Source organism: Oratosquilla oratoria, chromosome 9, assembly GCF_046742065.1.
Source record: "Oratosquilla oratoria isolate Oo_2021 chromosome 9, ASM4674206v1, whole genome shotgun sequence".
Lineage (NCBI taxonomy): Eukaryota > Metazoa > Arthropoda > Malacostraca > Stomatopoda > Squillidae > Oratosquilla > Oratosquilla oratoria.
Genome location: NC_134785.1, coordinates 55,941,717 through 55,963,925, shown reverse-complemented (window position 1 = coordinate 55,963,925; position 22,209 = coordinate 55,941,717). Strand labels below are relative to the sequence as shown.

The 22,209-nt window shown below is 42.5% G+C and overlaps 1 protein-coding gene across 1 annotated transcript; it reads right to left on the bottom strand.

The window, feature by feature from the left end:
- Nucleotides 1–841: 841 nt before the first annotated feature.
- Nucleotides 842–16,786, bottom strand: mRpL32 (mitochondrial ribosomal protein L32). The gene is made up of 4 exons (XM_076190518.1): nucleotides 16,617–16,786; nucleotides 12,108–12,347; nucleotides 8,042–8,184; nucleotides 842–1,433 (listed from the first exon to the last, which is right to left on the bottom strand). The coding sequence occupies exons 1-4, from the start codon at nucleotides 16,711–16,713 to the stop codon at nucleotides 1,311–1,313; spliced, it is 603 nt and encodes a 200-aa protein (XP_076046633.1). The 5' UTR covers nucleotides 16,714–16,786; the 3' UTR covers nucleotides 842–1,310.
- Between the last annotated feature and the right edge of the window lie 5,423 nt (nucleotides 16,787–22,209).

Genomic DNA, 22,209 nt, shown 5'->3' with positions numbered 1-22,209 from the left:
TACTTGTCTATAGAATAGTTTTGACTGATCCTTACATTTTTGTCTTTCATATTATTTTCTTCCGTGTATTTTTATATTAATTCCTTTAACATAAATATGCCACTATCTGGGCTTCTTGTTTTTTCTCCATCTTTTCCAAGCTTTATCTCTTCTGTCTTTCACTTCGCTGCACCTTTTATTAACCCCTCAACCACTGAGACTACAAAAATCTCAGAACTTGAAATTTGATTCCCAAGGTTAGGAAAGATCACTCTCTACGACCCTAATTCCTTTTTCACCTGAGACCCAAATCCACCCATGGGGTCGAGTAAGGACTGGAATAAATCCCTTTTATGCTTTGCCACTTGTTCTGGTCCTTACCCACTCCCACGGGTGGATTTGGGTCTTGGGTGAAAAAGGAATTAGGATTGCAGAGAGTGATCTTTCCTAGCCTTGGGAATTTGAGATTTCAAGTTCCGAGACTTTTGTAGTCTCAGTGGTTGAGGGGTTAAAGACATCACCCAGTTGTCTCACTGGTGGCGGAGCGGTAGGTTCGAGTCCTGTGCTCGACTGTCATACAAATATATACATCAGAAAAGGAGACTTAAAAACAGGCATAGGAGTTTTATTATTCTTTAACAGTATCTTATTGGCTTCACCTTTGTTGCAATTCCCTAAGCATTAGCCACAGGTTTAGCGACTGGTAGCATTGAGAGCAAAAGCCCAGTTTGTTAGAAGATTCCTCTAGATTACTCAGAACAACAACTAAGCGACTTGCAGCACTAGGGCTCATGGCCTTGTTTTTGGTTTTTCTGGAGAATCACACCTTTTCATTATCTAGGCTACAATAAATATACAACTATACTCAACAACAACTTTTATTTACAAAATCTAAGAAATTTCTTAGCATTACATTATACAGTCCAACTTGTTCTGTAATTCACACACTCCATTTTCAATTCTTGAATTAGTCCATGTTAACCCCTTCGTTACCCACCCGTCAACCTTGTGTACAAAAATGTTTCAAACTGTCCCACGAATGGCTGGAGCCTTATGTTTGTAAACACAGACACTTGCCACCATGTGGGTAGAAATAACCCAGAAACCGAGGCCTTGAGAGCCCTCAATACACACAGCTTATAACTGTGACACGTGCGTGTCACGGGGAGCACGCTCGGTTCTTGGCGGGTGCACTCAGCCGTGACACGCAGGTGTCACAAAACACACATCTGGTACTCAAGGGGTTAAGAGTAACTGGTTATGGACTGGTTTGGGAAGACCCCTACTAGCATATACAGATAACATTCCAATTGTTCAAGATTACATTGTTTCTATGCAAGGTTGGTTGGTTTGGCCAAGGCTGTATCTGAGGATGTTGTAACTGTTGACCGTTTGATCAAATTCTGTGAAAACCATTTTGGCCTTGGTTTCTCCACTTCAACAATGCGTTTACCCTAAGAAAAAGAAAGAAAGAAATATACATAAATACAATTTTCCTCAATATATGAATCCTGTAAAATACATAAATGTAGAACAATCTTCCATTTGAAATTTCTAACAGAAGTTAGCTTAAAATCTGAGGATAAATCGTAATAGTTGTTAATCATAAAAAAAATGATCTTGTACAGACTCTGGAGTAAGAATGTCCGAAAATTAAAAGAGGACACATCAACCACAGCTCTTCACTACATGTGTACAAGTAACTGTTCATACTAACTTGTTTTCATTTTTGTTTTTGTTCCTTATCTATTTTATTTGGCCCCAATAATAATTTCTCTAATCAAATTACTTGTTCACAATTGCTGATACAATCCTCTAATATATATACAGATTTCACTCGCTACTTGATGGCTTGATGTCTGATATTTTGTTTATATGATCCTTTTGAATAAATACCACTCGCTCGTTTTTCAATGTAGGCACTCGATTATACAATCACCAAACCCTAAACAAATGCACCACAATCACAGTGCCACTCACACTCCATTGGCTACCCATCGAAACTCGTTCCCGCTCTTTATTCAGTTGTTTACTCCCTTGACCTGTGTATCAGTGTCTGCATTTTGTGCTACTATTTCACATTCACTGTTGCTTTTACGAGAGTAATAAATAACATTATGGCTTCTAAGCAGTCTACAACAACTGCAAGTGAGATAAAGCCCAAAAGACAGAGGAAGAGTTTATCTGAGAAAAAGCTTGAAATTGTTAAGCACCACGAGGGAGGTGAAGGGGCTAACTCCATTGCCAGAATCATGCAGTTACCTCAACCAACTGTCTCCACAATAATCAAACAAGGAGATGCTGTAAAGAAAGCTGGTGAAACAGCTTCTACATTAACGGCAAAGATGTTGACAAGGCATAGGGAACCAGTAATGGAGGAAATGGAGAGACTTTTAAGGCTACGGATTAATGACCTGTCTTGCTGCAGCAATTCTCTTTATACCTCCCTTGTGACAACAAAAGCCCTCTTGATTTATAATGATCTATGTATGGAGGGACATAAAGTTAAGGATGAGTCAACTTTCAGTGCCAGTAAGGGTTAGTTCGACCGTTTGAAAGCCCTACACAACATCAAGATGACTGGTGAGGCAGCAAGTTCTGATAAGCTGCTGCAGCATTCATGCCAACACTAAAAAACACATTGAAGAGTGTGGCTACAGTGCCAAATAGGTGACAAACTATGACGAAACAGGCCTGTATTAGAAGAAAATGTTGTCCACAACCTTTATTGCTAAGGAGGAGAAAACAATGCCAGGATTTAAAGCATCCAGACAGATTAACCCTGGTGCTGGGTGGTACTGCAGCTGGGGACCTGAAGCTGAAGCCTTTACTGATCAACCGCTCTGAAAACCCAATGGACACTTAAGGGCTATGTGGAAGAATAGCTCCCAGTGATATATAGATCCAACAAGAAGGCCTGGATGATGTCTTCCATGAACCAGCATTATGTTGCAGATTTGTTCCCTGCACTGCATGACTATGCTGCCAAAGAAAACATTGCGAACTCTTTCCTCCTGCTGGTTGACAAAACCCCAAGCCATCTAACAACCATGGAAGATTGGGCAGACAACATACAGGTGATGTTTCTGCCCAAAAACGCAATAGAACTCATCCAGCCCACGGACCAAGGTGTGATTGCCAATTAACATGACTGATGGCCCAGACAAGGCCACAGTCAAGTAGTTCCAGGCCAATTATAATATCAAAAAGGCCACTGACAATATCAATGCAGCATGGAAGGTGACAGAAAAAACAATAAATGGATGCTGGAAGACAATGTGGCCCAAGTGTGTCAAGCCAGCTGATGGCTTTATTGGATTTAGTGATGTGCCAACATTTGTAAGGAGATTGTCAGGCTCTCACATATGGCTGGAACCAACATAGAAATACAAATAGACATTATTGTGTTAGGGACAGAAGTGATACGAGGATGAAAGAAAACACCAAAGACAATTGTAAACTGATTATAACAACTGGATTTTACATGCTTCCAGATGTTGGGTATGTTGTTGCGTGACTAGCTGTAGTTTGCAATGTTGGCGAGTACATGCATTCCATGTGGTCTGAAGTGTTTTAGGTGGATGTTAATTAAGTTGTTAGGACAAGCATACGAGTGCACAAGGTTATGGATGATTTGATTTGTCTGGCTGCCTACGAAGGGTGTGTAGGGGAAGATTCTTTCTTACATCAGATGATGCATCAGTTACTAAGGTGAGGGATGAGATAGCTTATTTATGCAAAATGATTTAGGAGTATTTGCATGTTATATGTTTAAAAGTAAGTTGACTTGTTGTGGTTATAGTTGTGAGAATGTGTTGTTACTATTGGATAGTGTAATGCTGTTGAGTGTCTTGTACAATTTCTTGGTGTTTATTTTATGATTGTGTTAAGAGGATTGCCAATTTTTCTTGTTCATTTATTGAGTGTAGTTGGGAAGGCTTATGGGAGGATCTTGATTGAGAGGATTAGGAGAGGAACAGAAGGAGTAATTGGTGAGGAACAGTGTTGATTTAGGACGGGTAGAGGTTGTGTAGATCAGATTTTTGTGGTAAGACAGATATGTGAGAAAGCTATAGGAAAGGGGAAGGATGTTTTTTGAGCCTTTATGGATCTGGAAAAGGCTTACGACAGGGTAGACAGAAAGGCACTGTGGGAGGTTTTGAGGATATACGGGATAGGAGGAAAGCTTCTAGGAGCTGTCAAGAGTTTTTATGAGAGTAGTAGAGCCTGTGTCAGGATTAGAAATGGAGAGAGTGAGTGGTTCGAGGTAAAGGTGGGACTTCGTCAAGGATGCGTTATGTCACCCTGGCTGTTCAACTTACATGGATAGGGTAGTGCGAGAGGTAAATGCAAGGGTAGTGGGTCAGGGATTGGAGATGGTTAAAGAAAATGGAGAAAAGTGGGAGGTGAGCCAGCGATTGTTTGCGGTTGACACTGCGCTTGTGGCAGGATCGGAGGAGGGATTGAGGAAGTTGGTGACGGTGTGTGATAGAAGAAAGCTGAAGATAAATGTGGGTAAAAGTAAGGTGATGAGATGTACAAGGGGTGAAAGTGGCAGTAGACTGGAAGTGAGCATTAAGGGAGAGCGACTGGAGGAGGTGGATAGTTTTAGATACTTGGGTGCAAATGTGGCAGGAAAAGGTGGGGTGAAGGTGGAGGTAGAAAGTAGATTGAGAGAAGCGAGTAAATGCCTTGGTGGATTAAAAAGTGTAATGAGGGATTGACATTTGGGGATGGATACTAAGAGGAGACTATATAAAGGGGTGATTGTGCCAACAGCACTGTATGGGGCAGAAACATGGAACATAAGAGAGGAAGAGAAGGAGTTTGAATGTGTTTGAAATGAGGTGTCTGAGAAGTATGATGGGGGTTACTAGGCTGGATAGAGTGAGAAATGAGGAGGTGAGGAGGACAACAGTGGTGGAAAGGGGGTTGGGAGATAGGGTTGATGAAAGAGTATTAGGATGGTTTGGACACATGGAAAGAATGAGTGAAGAAAGACTAGTAAAAGAGGTATGGAAGGCAGATGTGGAGGGATTGAACATGAAGGGCCGTCCTAGGATGAGGTGGATGGATGGGGTGAAGGGGGCTTTGGGGAAGAGGGGAATGTCTGTTGAGGAGGGACGGGAGAGGACAAAAGACGGGTGAATGGAGAATGGTTGTACAGGTAGTCGTCGACTTACGACCAAGTTTGGTTCCGACAGACAGGTCTTAAGTCGATCTGGACGCAAGTCGGTCTATATATATACAGTATATATTACCCTTTATATTATATATACATATATTGTATATTTAGCATACTGAAATAATCTTAGCATCTTTGAACTATGTTGTATAGTATTTTTAACCTTCTTATAATTTCATCTGATTTTCTTTGGGAAACGTAGCCTAGGCCTAAGCATATTGAATAAAATCCTATCATCTTTGACCTATGATATTTAATACTGTATTTGTTAACCTTTGTATTATTTTACCATCAGACTTTCTTTAGGAAACGTATGCATACGGAATAAAATCTTATTATCTTTGAGCTACGTTGTTTAATATTCATTAACTTTTTATCATTTTCGTTAGGAAACGTAGCCTAGGCCTACGCACACTGAATAAAGTCCTGTCATCTTTGACCTACAAATCCTTTTTTGTTAGTTACATTAAAATCACTGTAAAGCAAAATTAGGAAAAAAATATTTCGAAACACATTCTTTTCGTTTACGTACTGTACCGAAAATATTATCGACAACAGACTAGGCATAAACAAAGTTTACTGTTACATTTCATTAATCGCAAAACATAAAATTACAAAATGCTGTGCCAAACATTTTGTCACCGACAACAGACTAGGCATAAAAAAATACTGTTACATTTTATTAATTGCAAAACATAAAAATACAAAATGTAAGGCAAAATTAGGATTTTTTTTTATTTCAACAAAACACATTCTTTTCGTTAGTACTGTACCGAACATAGTTATCGACAACAAACTAGCCTAGGCATAAAAAGTTTGTTATATTTCATTAATTGCAAAACATACAAAAATACAAAATGCTATGCAAAATTAGGAAACATTTTACTTCAAACAAACAAAATGAAAGAATATTTAGCTGGCTGGGATGCTGACGCTGCCGGCAGCCTGCCAAAACTATCGTACTCGCGTCTCGCAGCGTGCGGAGTAATGTACTGCACTGCCAGGCATAACATTGCAATTCTATTACTCTATTAAATGTTAGATATTATTGCACCATCTCGTGGTCGTAAAGTCGATCAGTCGTAAGTCGACGACTACCTGTATATGGATGATGTTGTGATGCATGAGGTGGAATGGGCGGGGGATGGGGGGTGAGGTAGTATGTGTGAGCAAATTTTGATGCAGCCCAAAGGGATTTCTCCCAGTCTTCTCCTTTATGCAATGGGGGGGACAGAGAGGGGGGGTCACAGATTTAATGAAGCGGCCTTGCTGTGGATGTGGTGTCTTGCGACACTGCTTCTGACCCAGGGCAGTGGACAAGGTGCAGGGATGACCCGTCATCCAGGAGGTGCTAAGATGAGAGGGAGGGTGGAGGGGTGTGGAGTGTATTCAGGGATGGAATGTATGGGAATGATTTTATGCCTTTTCCTTTTTGGCTACCTCCCTTGTAAGGGGGAAAAATCCTTGGTATACGTATGTATGTATTTTATTACTGATCTTGGTGCTAAGTGACTGAATTTGGTCTTATGTTGTGAGGGATAGGCGAGGTGGTGTGTTTGAGTGTGTTGTGGTACAGTTTTGATCTTCATCCTATAGAATGGATAATTCACTTGAATCAGTACATGGGAGAATAACCAAAATGATACAAGGGACTAAAAAATTTACTATACAAAGGCCTTAGCAGCTTAACCTCCCTGGAAAGATGAAGAGTGTGGGGTAATCTAATAGAGGTATTCAAATAGATCAAGGGCTTTCACAAGGGTGATGCAGGCAAGGTTATCATATTAAGACAGCAGGGCAGGACTCGTAGGAATGGATTAAATTGAATAAAGTTAGATTTATGAAGGAAACGGACAAGAATTGGTTTATAAACAGTGGTTAACGAATGGAACAGACTTAGTAATTAAGTAGCGAGTGCTGAAATAATTGGTTGTTGTAAGAGAAGACGGGGATAACAGCTGGTAAAGGACATGGAACTGCCTAGTATAGGCCTTATGGTCTCTTGCAGTCTCCTCCACTCTTATGTTCTTAAGTTCTTATATAAAATGAAACGTACAAGAGAAGATGGTGGCAAAGAGTTGGAGGAATGTTTAAAATGAAGGAGGTTGGAGGAAGTGGAGAGCTTCAAGTATTTAGGGTCACATGTGGCAGGGAATGGAGGAGTTGAGGGTGGAGGTGAATTACAGATTAGGGGAAGCAAGTAAAAGTCTTCAGGTAATGAAAATGTGTCATGAGAAATAGGTATTTGGGGATGAATGCAAAGAGAAGACTATACAAAGGAGTGATTGTGTCAACAACATTATATGGAGCAGAAACTTGGGTTTTAACGAAGGCAGAACGGAAGGCAGATGGAGTAAAACTGAGGGGAAGACAGGGAATGACCTGAATGGATGGGGTGAACGAGGCATCGGAGGCAAGCATGGAAGAGAAGGGACAGGTACGAGTGAAGAGTGGTTGCGAATGAACGAGAAATTGAGGCAGCCTGAAGGGATTTCTTGTCTGCTCTGTAAATTCTTGAATGGTGAGAGGGGCGGGTTGCTACATAATGAAGCAAGCAGTGGGAGCGAAAGATCACTGCCTGGTAACCCTTGCTATGGATGTGCTGCATTTTGGTGCATTGCTTCTGACCTGAGGAGTGGGTGGGGTACAAGGGATGACCTTGCACCCACAAGGAGCTAAGACAGAAGGTACAAGAGTCTTGGATGGGTGTGGAATGGGTGAAGGGTGGATATATATTTGAACTTGGCCACCCTCTTGTAAAGAGGAAAGGGCTTTTTGATATACGTGTATACAAACTTCAAATTTCATGTCCCAAAATATGCAAAACCATCTCAGGGTGAATTACCTATACTCTCTCATAGACACTTGAGTACTTACCATATAAAATCCTTCCTCTTCGTCTAATTTCTCGCCCTTGAAGACTGGGATGACTTCGTGTTCAATGGGATGGAGCCCTTGTGTCTTGGCCATGGCTTCCTGCACTGCCTCTGTCAGAGTTTTGGCCTCTGCATAGCAATTTGCTGGAAGAAAACATTTTTCATTATCTTCTTTATACAGGACTAGAAACTGTGGCATAATTTTATTCTAGCTAACACCTGAACAATTCTATTCAGATTACAGAACTGTATCAAAGGGGTTGGCTGGGGAGAACGACATACACCTGACTGTAGTTGTCCAGCATGATGAAGAGCAGAGGTGCCTATTTTCAAAACCTGTTAACAACCTCGCTTAAATCTGAAGGTGCAGCCCTGAAAGCCTGACAATCTGTATTTGGCCTGGGTACATGATCTCTATCAAGTACAACTATACTTCTTGCACCTTTTCACATATGAAGAACTGACAACCAACAACTGTTCTCCTTCTATTACTTTCATTGATGGAAATGGTCACACACTAACACAAAACAATGATTCAAAACTTGTTACTAGAGAGATCTGTGGGAGGACCCAAAGACTGATCCCAGTTAGAGTAGGACTGCAGGTTTGCAGTCGGTGAAACTTGAGGCTACAAAGATTACTCATGTTTAGGGTTTGGTTCATACATAATTAAAAGAAAATACCTAGTGCTTCTACGCAATAAATGTATATGAGACACATGGTAAGTTATCAGGCCAATATTGTATTAATTTTATTTCGAAAGGAAGGTTGCTGGCCAAGCGGGTTTGGTGTCGTTTCTTGCAGCGAAGGTCAAGGGATTGATGGTTCGAACCCTGCCACTGGCAAAGTTGAATCAAGGGCATGGTTCAAGGCATTCCATACTACAAAGTATTCTGCTAGACACACCATCCTAACCTCCTGATGGGCGGAATCTGTGACATTAAACCACATCATCATTATTTCTGAGCAGAAGCTGAACTTGTCGGGCCTCAGCGTCACCCCAGTGTCTAAGCACCTCTGTAGCAGATCTTGCTTGAGCTATGCTGTGGTCATATAGAAGTGTATTATCCACAAACTTCATTTTCCTGGGGATAAGGGCAATGATGTCTTCAAACTGTTTTGTGAAGGCATCCTGTGTCGTGCAGTGCCCCATGGGGGTCCTGTAGTAGTAGCATCGGCCCCAGGGGATAATAGCTTCTGACTCTATCGAGGGGTATTTGATGGTACCCAGAGTATGTCTCCCACTGTTGTGAGTGTACGTTTGGAGACACTTGTGATGAGATCAAAGGAGGATCTGGTGTGATGGGTTTTACACAGGCAGGAGGTTAAATTTCCGAGTCCACTGTTCTGTGTTATTTTCCATTTCTCTTAGGCACCACAACCATGCATGCACACCACTCTTAGTTCTCCCAAGGGTATTTCCTCAATTATGCCCTTAGCAATATCGTCATCAAGCTGGTGACTCACTTCATCATAGAAGTGGCGGGGCACAGTGGCAAGTACATGAACAGCATGGGGTAGCACGCCAGGCCAGAGGTATGTGGTGCTAGGGCCCTTGCAATTCTGGCAGGGACGTGCGCTACACTGTGAATACTTTGCATCTAAACTGCTCCTGGAACCACCTCGAGTTGCTCCACATTTTCCCCCACTAGCTCATCAGGTGGTGTCATTGGGCAAGTGGGGGTTTGTAGTATCTCAGGGGCTACCAATGTACTGATTCTTGCTAATGAGGCTTTGTATTTCTGACATAAATTTTGGGTTGTGCGATTTCTGGGAATGTTTTTGTCTGCAGTTTATATCATATTGAAAGTGTGCAGAGTAGTGTCTATGTGATTGGTGTACTCTTCAGTGTCTCAAGTTTTTGTTCTCCCTCTTCACTGAAAGCTTCCCAGTTTGCTATTTTGTAATTGGTGTATGTGTGTCTGTGGCCAACTGGGGTGTATTGTATTTTGGCGGTGATGATGACTGGAAGGTGGTCAGATCTGAGGGATCTAACCACTTTCCAAGAGGTTCCTGGGGTTAGACAGGGAGAACAGATGATGTTGTCAAGAGTGGAGATGTAGAGGGCTTGATGGGGGATATGTATGTGATTATGAGTGTTGTTGTCATTGTTGTTACTGTTGTTGCTGTCATCACCTAGACTATCTAGCCAAGCAGTTCCAGTCTCCCTGAGGAATGTCATAGCTGGAACAGAATTTTCCCACAAATCTCTTAATTAAGAGTATGCACTCTTAAAGAGATTTGTGGGAAAATTCTGTTGTACAGCACGGGATGAAGTGTTGCATCCTGGATAGTTATCTGGGATGCAGTCGTCCAGCTTCTTCTGGTAGCTTAGAAGGGCTGAATGGTGGCCATACTTCAGTCCAGCCAGGTGGACTCTGTCCTTTCAGTGGAGGGAGGCTTCAGAAGGATGGATATCAAGGGGTCTGCCATGCAGCAATGTAATGTCTTTCTGTTTGTTGATGGAGCAGTAGCTACCTCCCTGGTATGGGGAAAAAAGCCATTGGTATGTAGATATATGATGGAGCAATGAGTGATATGATTATGGATACGTTTCTGGAGGTTGGTGTCTGGTGGTTGTGAAGTAAGATAAGAGAGTATTTGTGTGTGATTTAAGTATTTGGGCAGTGGTTCCCAACCGTTGTGCCACGAGATCAACTGAGGGTGCCGCCAAAATTCAGGGCAAAAATAATTTTCATATTAGACTCTCTCTCTCTTTGGTAACCCAATGCCGACTAACACACATTGCACATAGCTCATAATTATTGGATATACTGCTGTACAGGGACAATTTTATTACACTGATGTTGAATCAACAAAATACTAACAAACTAGAATTTAGATTTTCTAATAAGGGTGCTGGGGACTTCTGAAAGGGTTAGCAAGGGTGCCTCAAGCCAGAAAAGGTTGGAAACCATTGTATTTGGGTGTTGTTCTGATGTGTGTGTGCTCTGCTATGTAGTGTAGTGGGTGTGCTGTATTTGTGGAAGTTGCAGCAAGTGTTTGTGTGCTTCTCATGTCAAAGCAATTCTTGACTTTGAGGACTTTTCATGGTGGAAATGGTCTGTAGGTGTTGTATTTGTGCAGTCTGTAATTGTCTTCAAGGATTTGTTGTATGGTGTCTGTAGGGTGTTGTGATGTATTTTAGGGAGATTAGGGGCCCATGCAGGGCTCGCATAATTCATCACTGAGTGTATGCATTGTTTGTATAATGTTGTGATAGTTTCATTTTTTGTCCAAATGTTGGTCCTGCAATTGATTTAAACACATTAAGTCTAGATGTGCATTTTGTCCATATGTTTGTGATGTCTGATTTACATGGATGTATTGTGTGTTATGCAAAGAATCGTGTGTGTGTGTGGGGGTGTGGGGTGTGTGTGGTATGAGTGTTGTTGATAAAAAGGTGTGGTTTGTATTTGTGAACTGCTGTCCAATTAGTAAGTGTGGTTGCAGATTTGGTTGGGGCTATTTTGAGTCTATTTGTAGTGAACCAGCTGTTGAGTATGATGACGTACAGTTGTAGTATTTCTACAGCTTTGTCTGTATTACAATTGTTATATCATCTGCATAAGTGATTTGTATTCCTGAGGTATTGGGTGTGGGTATATCATGCATGTATAGTGTGGAGGATAGAACCGAGTCCTGTGGTACTCGTTCTTAAAGTTTTTGGTGTTGGTGATGGTCAATGAATCAAGTTGTCTGCATATTAAACCCTCTGTATCAGTGTTGTTGACATACCAGGCCAATGACTTGGTGATGAAACCACCACCCAGGGTAAGGTTGAGGATGGTGGTAAGTTGGCTGTGGTATATGTATCACTTATGTTTATTTTTTATCACTTATCTATCATTTATTACAAATTACTATTAGTTTATTCATTATTATCTATCTGTTTATTATTTATCACATGTTTATCTTTTTATTTATATATATATATTTTTCTCCCCTTGCATCTGACCTAGTTATGGACCAATATATCTCGTGTTGGCATGGCTTTCCTTTGTGATCACTTGTAATGCTAAAATCTTTTACAGGATGCAATCACACAGATACATAAAATAACTTACGGCATAACCTTCCTGCTTCGTGGGCATGACCGCAGTGATCACAAGTCAATAGCTTCTTTGGAACCAGCATCTTGTTATATCCTTTAACAGACCCAAACCTGCGGGTCATGCGTTTCTCTCGCGATCGACGGCTCTTGGGAACACCCCAGGCAAATCCTTCTGCCATAGGGTCGCATGATGATGGGTTCATAGGGGTTGCCAAATTATTTTGAGCAATTATGGTCAAAGCAACTGATGGACCTAAAAAAAATAAAACCATAAGTAAACAAAATTATGATAATCATACCCCTATATATGCTTTCAATACAGCTGTAGATAGAGATTGAGAGAGGGAGATGGGGATATTGAGGGAGAGGAGGGAGAGAGAGAATGTGTGTATTTACCTAGTTGTATTTTACGTTAAGGGGAGCTAAGCTCATGGTGTCCTGTCTTTGTATCTCTCTATATCTAGTTTGCTCTTAAATTCTTGTATTGTTTTTGCTTACACTATTTCACTCTGTGGGGAAAACTGTTGTTTTTCAGGTCTCTTCTATAATTGTCCTTTTTAAGCTTTGTTCCATGTCCTCTTGTTTCTCCTATCATGTGTGTTTACTTTATAAATAATTTAATTTATAAATATGTAGTAAATATAATTATGATTGCCTACTTTGCAGCTATGCAAAAGCCCTGGTCCATTGGGGTAGATCGGGTGTTTCTTGGAAGGACCTGCTGTACCTATTTATCATGCTAGTATAAAATTTATTATGGCTTGTATACTTTTATTTTTCTGACTGAAAAATATATCTTTATACATACATATGCCAAGGCTTTTTCCCCCTTACAAGGGAGGTAGCCAAAAAGGGAGAGGCATAAAAACACTCCCACCCATTTCATCCCTAAATACACTCCACACCCCTCCCACCCTCCCTCTCATCTGAGCACCTCCTGGATGACGGGTCATCCCTGCACCCTGCCCACCGCCCTGGGTCAGAAGCAGTGTCGCAAGACACAGCACATCCACAGCAAATATATCTTTATAAAAATTCTAATTTATGAATAGGTAGTAAACAAAAGGTAAATTTTCAGAAGTGCACACCAATACAATATAGCAACAGATAATTAAACAATACATACATATACCAATAATTTTGCAAATAATAATACATCATTGTAATATAAGTTATTCTTGGCAAAAATCAATAATGGAAAAAGTTGCTAAAAGCTATACACAAACGAAGACACTTTGACTGCTCGAGACACCATCTTTGTTTAGGTAGATGCGGATGTAGAAGAAATTACAGTATGATAAACCTGTCTACTCTAACCTAACCTGTATTTAGTAATACAATACCTGTAATTCTAAAGGTCATCATCATCTTTGACCTCTAAATTTATCAAAACAAAGATGCCATCTAAAGGAGTCAACACTACTTCATTCGTTTGTGCATAGCCTTTAATGTTTTCAGTTATTGATTTCTGCCACGAAAAATATTGGTAGTTTTTAGAAGTGCACACCTATGCAATATAGCATTAGAAAATTAAATATCAATTTTGTAAATTGTAATACCTCAATGTAATATTTTTCTTGGCAAAAATCAATGTCAGAAAACAATGCTAAAAGCTATGAAGAAATGAACAAAGTTGTGTCGACTCCATTAGATGTCATCTTTTTGATAGATTCATAGGTCGAAGACAATAACGACCCTGAATTAGAGACCACAATTATCTAAATACAGTTTAGGTAGGTTAGGTTAGAATAGACAAATTTATCATACTTTAATTTCTTCAACCTCTGCCTCTACTGAAACAAAGTAGTTGAAGTGTCTACATTTTTTTATAGCTTTTAGCAACTTTTTGTTACCGATTTCTGTCAAGTATAAGATGTTACATTGATATATTGTAATTTACAAAATTATTATTCAATTTTCTACTGCTATATTGCATAGGTGTGCACTTCTAAAAATTTACCAAAAATATCTATTAGATTGATATAATTTACAAAATATTCAATTTCCTAATGCCCTTTTTTTTTCAATCTATAACTTCACCCAACCAACGATTTTCTGATGTGGCTCATGTGTTTCTGGTGAGATATGTTGCATATTGATTGATGGTGTACATCATTTCCATTGGAGATGTGTAGTTTTAAAGTAATGAAATTTTCAACTTATGTCTACATCTCCCCAACAATCTTGGGGGACCTGTGGGAAATCGGGGTTTTTGGGTGGGGAGCATTAAATCAAGTAATACGCGTTGCAAAACAGGTCTAAAATCAACAAGAACACATAAAGAATTTATGAAAATATATATATTACACCTTTGAGGGTGGCAATGGCGGCGGCTGATGCGAGCATAGCTATGTTATTATTGAGCAGAGTTACCAAAGATTCACAAAATTTCTCCCTCTATCCGCTACATTTAGCGAAGCCCACTCCGCCCGTGCAAGAGTTGCTAACCCCTAAATTAGGGAATAAATTCATGAAGCTTCGAGAGGACCGAGAGTTGCGATTTTGTGCACAGCTAACCTAACCTCAATCTAACCTAACCTAGCTGGGGGCTTTGCCCCCCCAGACCCCTCCAATCCCCACGAAAGCACTCTTAGTAACATAACTTGAGCTCTCTATTATAACTATTAGATAATAAACTAAATCGTAACCATATTTTCCATAAATTAAACCACAATAATAGCCTGATATTGCAGCCATTCTGATAGCCTTCGCTAAATGTTGCGGATAAATCATAAATGTAGCAATGCTGGTCAACAATAACTGCAACACTCAAATGTAACGGATAAATCATAAATGTGGCAATGCTGCTCAACAATAGCACAATGCTCGCTGCTGCCGTCAAAAGTGTAATTTATACATTTTCATATTTTTTGTGATTTTCTTGATTTCCAACCTTTTTTGCAACGCGCGTTACTTGTTTTAATAATCCCCCACCCAAAAACGCCGATTTCCCACAGGTCCCCCAAGATTGTTGGGGAGGAGATGTAGGTACAAGCTGAAATATTCATTACTCGAAAACTACACATTTGCAACGGAAATTATGTACACCATCAATCGATACACAACATATCTCACCAGAAACACATAAGCTACATCAGAAAATCGTTGGTTGGGCGATACGATGTTCATATTGTCCGTTTTTTTTTTTCTTATAAAGTCAAAACATATCTATCAGTCGGAAGCAACAATAAAAGTGTATAAGCCGTGATAAATTTCATACTAATATGATAAATAGGTACATTCACATTGGGTCCTCCTAAGAAATACCAGATCTATCCCTGGCTAATAATGGACCAGAGTTTTACTATGAACAAGTTGAATCTTTTATAAATCAAATATAAATGTATCAATCTGAAATGATGATTAGAGTATATACTGGGCATGATACATGAAAATAACGGTCAATTTTTTCCCCCAACCATAGAATTTGATATGTGACTTTTGTGTTTCTGGTGAGAGATGTTGTGATATGAATGATGGTGTACATCATTTCCGTCGCAAATGCGTACTTTTTTAAATATTGAAGTTATGCACTTATGGCTACATGTCCCAAACGATCTGGGGGGACATGTGGGAAATCGGGGTTTTTGGGTGGGGAAGAATAATAAATGGAGTAGTGCGCATTGCGAAACAGATGTAAAATGTAGAAGACTACAGAAACCCATAGAAAAACAAAATATCCCATATTGGCGGGTACTGCAGCATGCGGTGCCATGTTGGTTTACTAACGATTGTAAGTATTTGTGAGTAGAAGCGCTAGATTTAGGGCAGCTGCTTTCGCAAGACTTGGTAATCATAAACTAAACTAAACTAAACTAACCTAACGGAGGTAATGTTTGTTTACAGTTAGGAAGTCTTATGCGGCTGGAGTGGACTTCGCTAAATTAACAGATATAGTGAGACATTTATCATCGTTGGTAAAAACAAAGATGTCTACCGCTGGACTCCGGCCCTAAAATGTGATTTTTAATTTTTATATTTTTATTTTTTAAGTGTTTTTGTTCATTTTATACCTGTTTTGCAATGCACATTACTCCATCTACTAGTCTTCCCCACCCAAAAACCCCGATTTCCCACACGTCCCCCCAGATCGTTCGGGAGATGTAGGCGTAAGTGCATACTTTCAATACTTAATTACTTCAAAAGTACCCATTTGCGATGGATCACATCACAACATTTCTCACCAGAAACATATAAGTCACATATCAAATTATATGGTTGGGTGAAACTATAAATTGTCCAAAATAACATGGTCATGAGATGATGATTTATCAAATAGCTACATAACATACATACTACATTGGGTCCCCCAAAAGAAACACCCAGAGTACCACCCGTTTTACCAGCTTGACCGTCCATTTACAAGAAGCACTTAAACCGAGACAAATTATCCGAGCAGACATAGAATAAGTAATTTGATGTAATAATATACCGTTTTGACTACTGTAACTGTACGATCATAATTGATACAAAACACAGTCCAAACCAAAATGTTTTCAAACTCGAAGGAATGAGTACTCACTGCAGACATCTGAGCCAATCAATTTTAGTATCATTTGATCACACACTCTTTCAAGAGCATTGATATTCGAATTCACTAATCGTAGTAACTTTTCCATTTCACTTAGTTTGGGGCTTCACGCACCGGCACCATTCATCGCCGACACAAACCTATGAATTACAATGTAAACAAAAGCAGAAGAGACACGGGCAAAATATAATTTTCTCAACTGCTAGTCGGAAAACGCTATTTTTTGCCTTGATTTCATTTAACTATACCTGGATAACATTTGGGGACAGTAAAACGAGTTTACAAGGTGTCAATATATTTACTTAATCATGATTTTACATGGCTAAATTTAATTTATTATAGTCGTCTCTCTGCCTTTGCGATTACATGATAGAGAAGAACAGAGGAATACCAAGCTATAGAAAATATAAGGCACAATCCGAAATTTTTCAACAGCTACTGTAAGAAATTCCTCAAAACCAATTCACAGATTGGGCCCCTGGTGACTGAACAAGGAACCATAACAGATGACCCACAGGAAACCTGCCAGATGCTGGCACGCCAACACAACAGTGTGTTCAGCATACCAAAGACACAGATGGAAATCCTTGATCCCACAACCTTTTTCAACCAGGTGACTACGAACCTGAACTAACTTACCGACATTCAAGTGACAATAGGGGACATCAAAAAGGCAATAAAGGAGCTCAGGATTAACTCGGCCGCTGGACCAGACTGAGTTCCGGCAATCCTACTCCTACAATGCAGCGAGGTCTTGGCAGTCCCAGTCCATATGTTGTGGCTAGCCTCCCTAGTCAAAGGAGAGATCCCGGCACTACTAAAACAAGCCATCATAAGCCCAATATACAAAAGTGGAGATCGGACCTTGCCAAAGAACTATCGACCTGTCGCCCTCACGTCCCACATTGTCAAAGTAATTAAGAAATGCGTAAGGGACAATCTGTTCTCACACCTTGAAGTGAATAAACCCGTAAAAAAGAATCGGCATGGTTTCAGGAAAGGTCGGTCATGCCTCTCAAACCTACAGGCACACTACGACTGGCTACTACGGAACCTGTCAGAAGGGAGAAATGTTGAAGTAGTATTCCTAGACTTTGCCAAAGCCTTCGACAAGGTGGATCACGGTGCCCTCCTCCACAAGGCAAGGGATCTAGGAATCTCAGGGAAGCTAGGAGTCTGGCTTCACAACTTCCTGACAGACCGTACACAAACAGTCGCCGTTGATGGTGTGAAGTCCATTGAATCCAAGGTAATAAGCGGAGTACCACGAGGATCTGTACTCGGCCCCCTCCTATTCCTAATCCATATGGATGACATAAATAGGAGTGTGGACTCAACCCTCCTGTCTTTTGCCGACGATACCCACATCAGCCGTGCAATGCGGGAAAGTGGGGACGTGCAACATCTACAAGACGATCTCAACTCAGTTTATGCATGGGCCAACGACAGCAACATGCAATTCAACGAAGAGAAGTTTGAGGTCTTGAGATATGGCACAAACCAAGGCATTAAAGACAACACTGAACTGCATACGGAAAGAGGTATGAAAATCACACCCAAAGCCCATGTAAAAAGCCTGGGCATTCACTTAAGTGATGATGCCACTTTCCAGCACTACATCATACAGTTAGTGAAAAGAGCAAGAGGGATGGCCAGCTGAGTACTAAGGACTTTCTCCTCAAGAGAGGTTAAAGTGATGCTTACCCTCTGGAAAGCGCTTATTCAACCGATCCTGGACTATTGTAGCCAACTCTGGTCGCTACACAAACGCGGAGACATCCAGATGCTTGAAGCTGTCCAAAGAAATTACACCAGACATATCAGAGGGATGCAAGATCTCAACTATTGGGATCGCCTGGGAGCACTAGGTCTCTACTCCCAACAAAGGAGGAAAGATATAGGGCCATTTACACATGGAAAATCCTAGAGGGACTTGTTCCGGACCCCACGCCCTCAACAATCAAGCCATACCACAGTGTAAGGCATGGGAGTAAGTGTGAGAGACGAACTCTCACCAAGAGCCCCGGAAAGGATTAAGACCCTACTGGCAACCAGCCTAGGCCATGAGGGTGCAAAAATCTTCAACGCCCTCCCAAAAGAGGTGAGAAAGAAAACAAAACGCTCGATGGACAGCTTCAAACATGCACTAGACAGGTTTCTGCGGAAGGTGCCAGACGAGCCTCCAGTGCCAGGCTACACCGCCATCAGTAGGTTTTCTTCAAACTCAATACCAGACCAACTGGCCCTCGCGAGGAGGGACAACAGGACTGGCAGCAGCGGTAGCTCACTACGGCTGTGAGGATCGACCTCGGAACTTCACTAAGTAAACTAAGTAACTAACATTAGTGACAAAAAAAATCCAGAATCCCTTTTCTTTTAAAGACGGTAGATCTAATATATCCTTAGGTGTTATTAGTAATGCCGAAAACCAATTTGGTTACTTTTGTTTTTGTTCTATAAATTACTTGATGGCGCCAGATAATAATAGTTACGATGTACCCTGGCTATAGCATGACATTTGAAAGGTGCTGCACCAGTTGATAAAGTCAAAGCTCATTGCACAGGGGAAAGTGTTGTAATGCTCCCCCTTTTTTTTTTGTGTGTGTGGGGGGGGTCAGGAAATTACAAAAAATATAATCTAAGATAGGAACCGCAGAAATGAAAGTATTGGGAATTATCATGGGAGTCACCAGAACACGCAGGATCAGAAACGAGAGTATAAGAAAACATTTGGATGTAGAACAGATTGTAGAAATCGTAGGAATAAACTTGAAATGGTATGGGCATATACAAAGAATGGAAGAAAATTGATATCGTTAGTAATATATGGAATGGCAACAACATAAAGTACTTTCTCTAGAGACGACAGGATGGAGTTGTTGCGAAATTTATATTTCAGGGGGGGCAGTGTAAGGTCAGAAAATTGAATATAATTTTCATTTAATTGCATTTTTTCTAGAAGTTTATAAGGCGAGGTCGCTAAGACTTATGGGTAAATTGTAGCTCCACCCATCCGTGACGTTATTAGAACAAATTTGGATATAAACATAGACTAGGAAACTTATATTTAGGAGAATGAGGAAAATTCCCAACCTCCAGTTCAGAAGTCCAATTAGAGAAACAACTTAGGGAATTTATGGAATCTAGATGTGGTGTTCCTGGACTTCGCCAAGGCCTTCGATAAGGTTGATCACGGCCTCCTGCTTCACAAGATCAGATCCCTAGGAATTGGAGGCAAACTGGGAAACTGGCTAACCAGTTTCCTCACTGGGAGGACACAAGCAGTGGCAGTGGATGACCGAAAATCTGAAGAGGCCGCAGTAACTAGTGGAGTGCCTCAAGGTTCCGTTCTGGGTCCACTCCTATTCCTCATCCACCTGGGCGACATCGACACACACATAGGCTCCTCAGTTCTCACCTCTTTTGCTGATGACACAAACGTCAGTCACTTAGTGACCAGGGAAGAGGACGTTGACCATCTGCAGGAGGACCTCAACAAGGTGTACACCTGGGCTGCAGAAAACTACATGCAGTTTAACGAGGGAAAATTTGAAATGCTGAGATGTGGTCCAACCCAAGACATAAAGGTGGAAACTGCTCTGCATACCGAGAGTGACGTAGTCCTCCCCCAAAAGACGCATGTAAAATGCCTGGGAGCTCACCTCAGCGATGACGCCAGCTTTCATTACCACATCAATGAAACAACAAGGAAAGCCAAGGGAATGGCAAGCTGGGTACTCCGGACTTTTTCATCCAGGGAACCACAGATTATGCTAACCCTCTGGAAGGGCCTAGTCCAACCCACACTAGATTACTGCAGCCAATTGTGGTCACCCCGTAGAAGAGGAGAAATCCAGCGATTGGAAGCAGTACAAAGAAGCTTCACCCGGCAGATACAGGGGATGAGGGAATTAAATTACTGGGACCGCCATAGGGAACTCACTGTTTTTCCAACAAATGAGGAGGGAACGATACAGGGCCATCTACCTGTGGAAGGTTCTGGGAAATCAAGTACCAGACCCCACAAACTCCTCTACACTACAAACACAGTACAATAAACGAACAGGGCGCAAGTGCAAAAGAAGAACCCTTCCAACTCTTCGCAAGCATGTTGCAAGGGCAGCAGTGAAATAAGTTGTGTGGTTCGGGGGTTTATTGATCGGTAGGTTATGCGTACAGAGGGGGCACGTCTAGTGCCCAAGGAATCTATAGAGCAACTGCCCGTGGGCGAAGGCATTGGGCGACGTAGGCGCGCAGTACACCACCCTTGCACTAGTTCACATTAGTCCTATGCCCAGTACACTATACTACACCTCCCCCCCCCCTCACCGCGCTTGCAGAGGCGACGCGGGGGGCAGGAACGCTCGCGAGGGGTAGGGGGGTCCGCGCGCGAGGGGAGGGGCGCGGCGGTGGCGGAGGCGTCGGGGGGCGGCGCCACCGGACGGAGATGGCGCCGATTGCGCCACCAGATTCGACCACTCGGTAGGCGAAGTTCGTAGTCCCAGGACCTGCCACGGCCCATGATCACGCCGACCTTGTCCCACCGAAGGGACGTGCGGTCCTGAATCCGCACGTGCTGGCCGACGGCCAGGGCAGGGAGGGGCCGGGCGTGCTCGTCGTATCGCCGGGTCGTCTGGGCGGCGTGGGCCGCGGCCTTGCGATCGCATTCTTCTGAGCGAGCCTGCCATTCGGGCAAGAAGGATTTCGGGTGGGCCGGTACGCATGTCCGGAGGGAGCGCCCGAAGAGGACCTGGGCAGGTGAGCGGCCGGCCAGAGACGGGGTGTTCCGTAGTTCGAGGAGACCGCGGTCGAACTCCTCGCAGTCGATGTTGCCGTTGGGCGCGGTCTTAAGGATGAGGTGCTTAGCTGCCTTGACTGCAGCTTCGGCGTGTCCATTAGACTGGGGGTAGTTCGGGGAGGTGACCGAATGGTGGACGCCCCAGCGTTCCGTGAAACGGTTGAACTCAGTGCTGGTAAATGGTGGGCCGCCATCGGTGCGAAAGCGGAGGGGAACGCCAACCTCCCGGAAGTAGCAGCAGAACTTCCGGATGACTCGGGTAACCGTCGTGTCCTGACCGCAGGGCACGATGACTGGCCAACCCGAGAGTTTGTCCGCTATAACCAAGAACGACTTTCCTGCGACGTGAAAGAAGTCGGCAGACACGGATTCGAAGGGCCGTGTGGGGCGGTCGTCGCACAGCAGGGGTTCTTGCTGTTGGCTGGGGCGAAGCATCTGACACGGTTCGCAGGATTCTACCGTGCTCTTGATGTCGGAGTCAATGCCGGGCCAGAAGACGGTTTGTCGAGCCCGGCGCTTGGTGGCTTCCGTGCCACGGTGGCTATCGTGGAGGCGAGCCAGTGTACGCTTCCGTAGAGCGGCGGGGACCACAATACGCTGGCCGTAGAGCACCAGATCCCCGTCGGCGGAGAGGGCGTCGCGGAGCTTCCAATACGGGAGGACGGAGCTGGGTAGGGCGAGGCGATTGGACGGGAACCCGGAGGACACGCAGGTAAGCAGGTGACCGTAGGCAGGGTCCGCTTGTGCCGCGGCCCGGAGTTCCTGGAGTGCCCTGTCGGCGTCGGG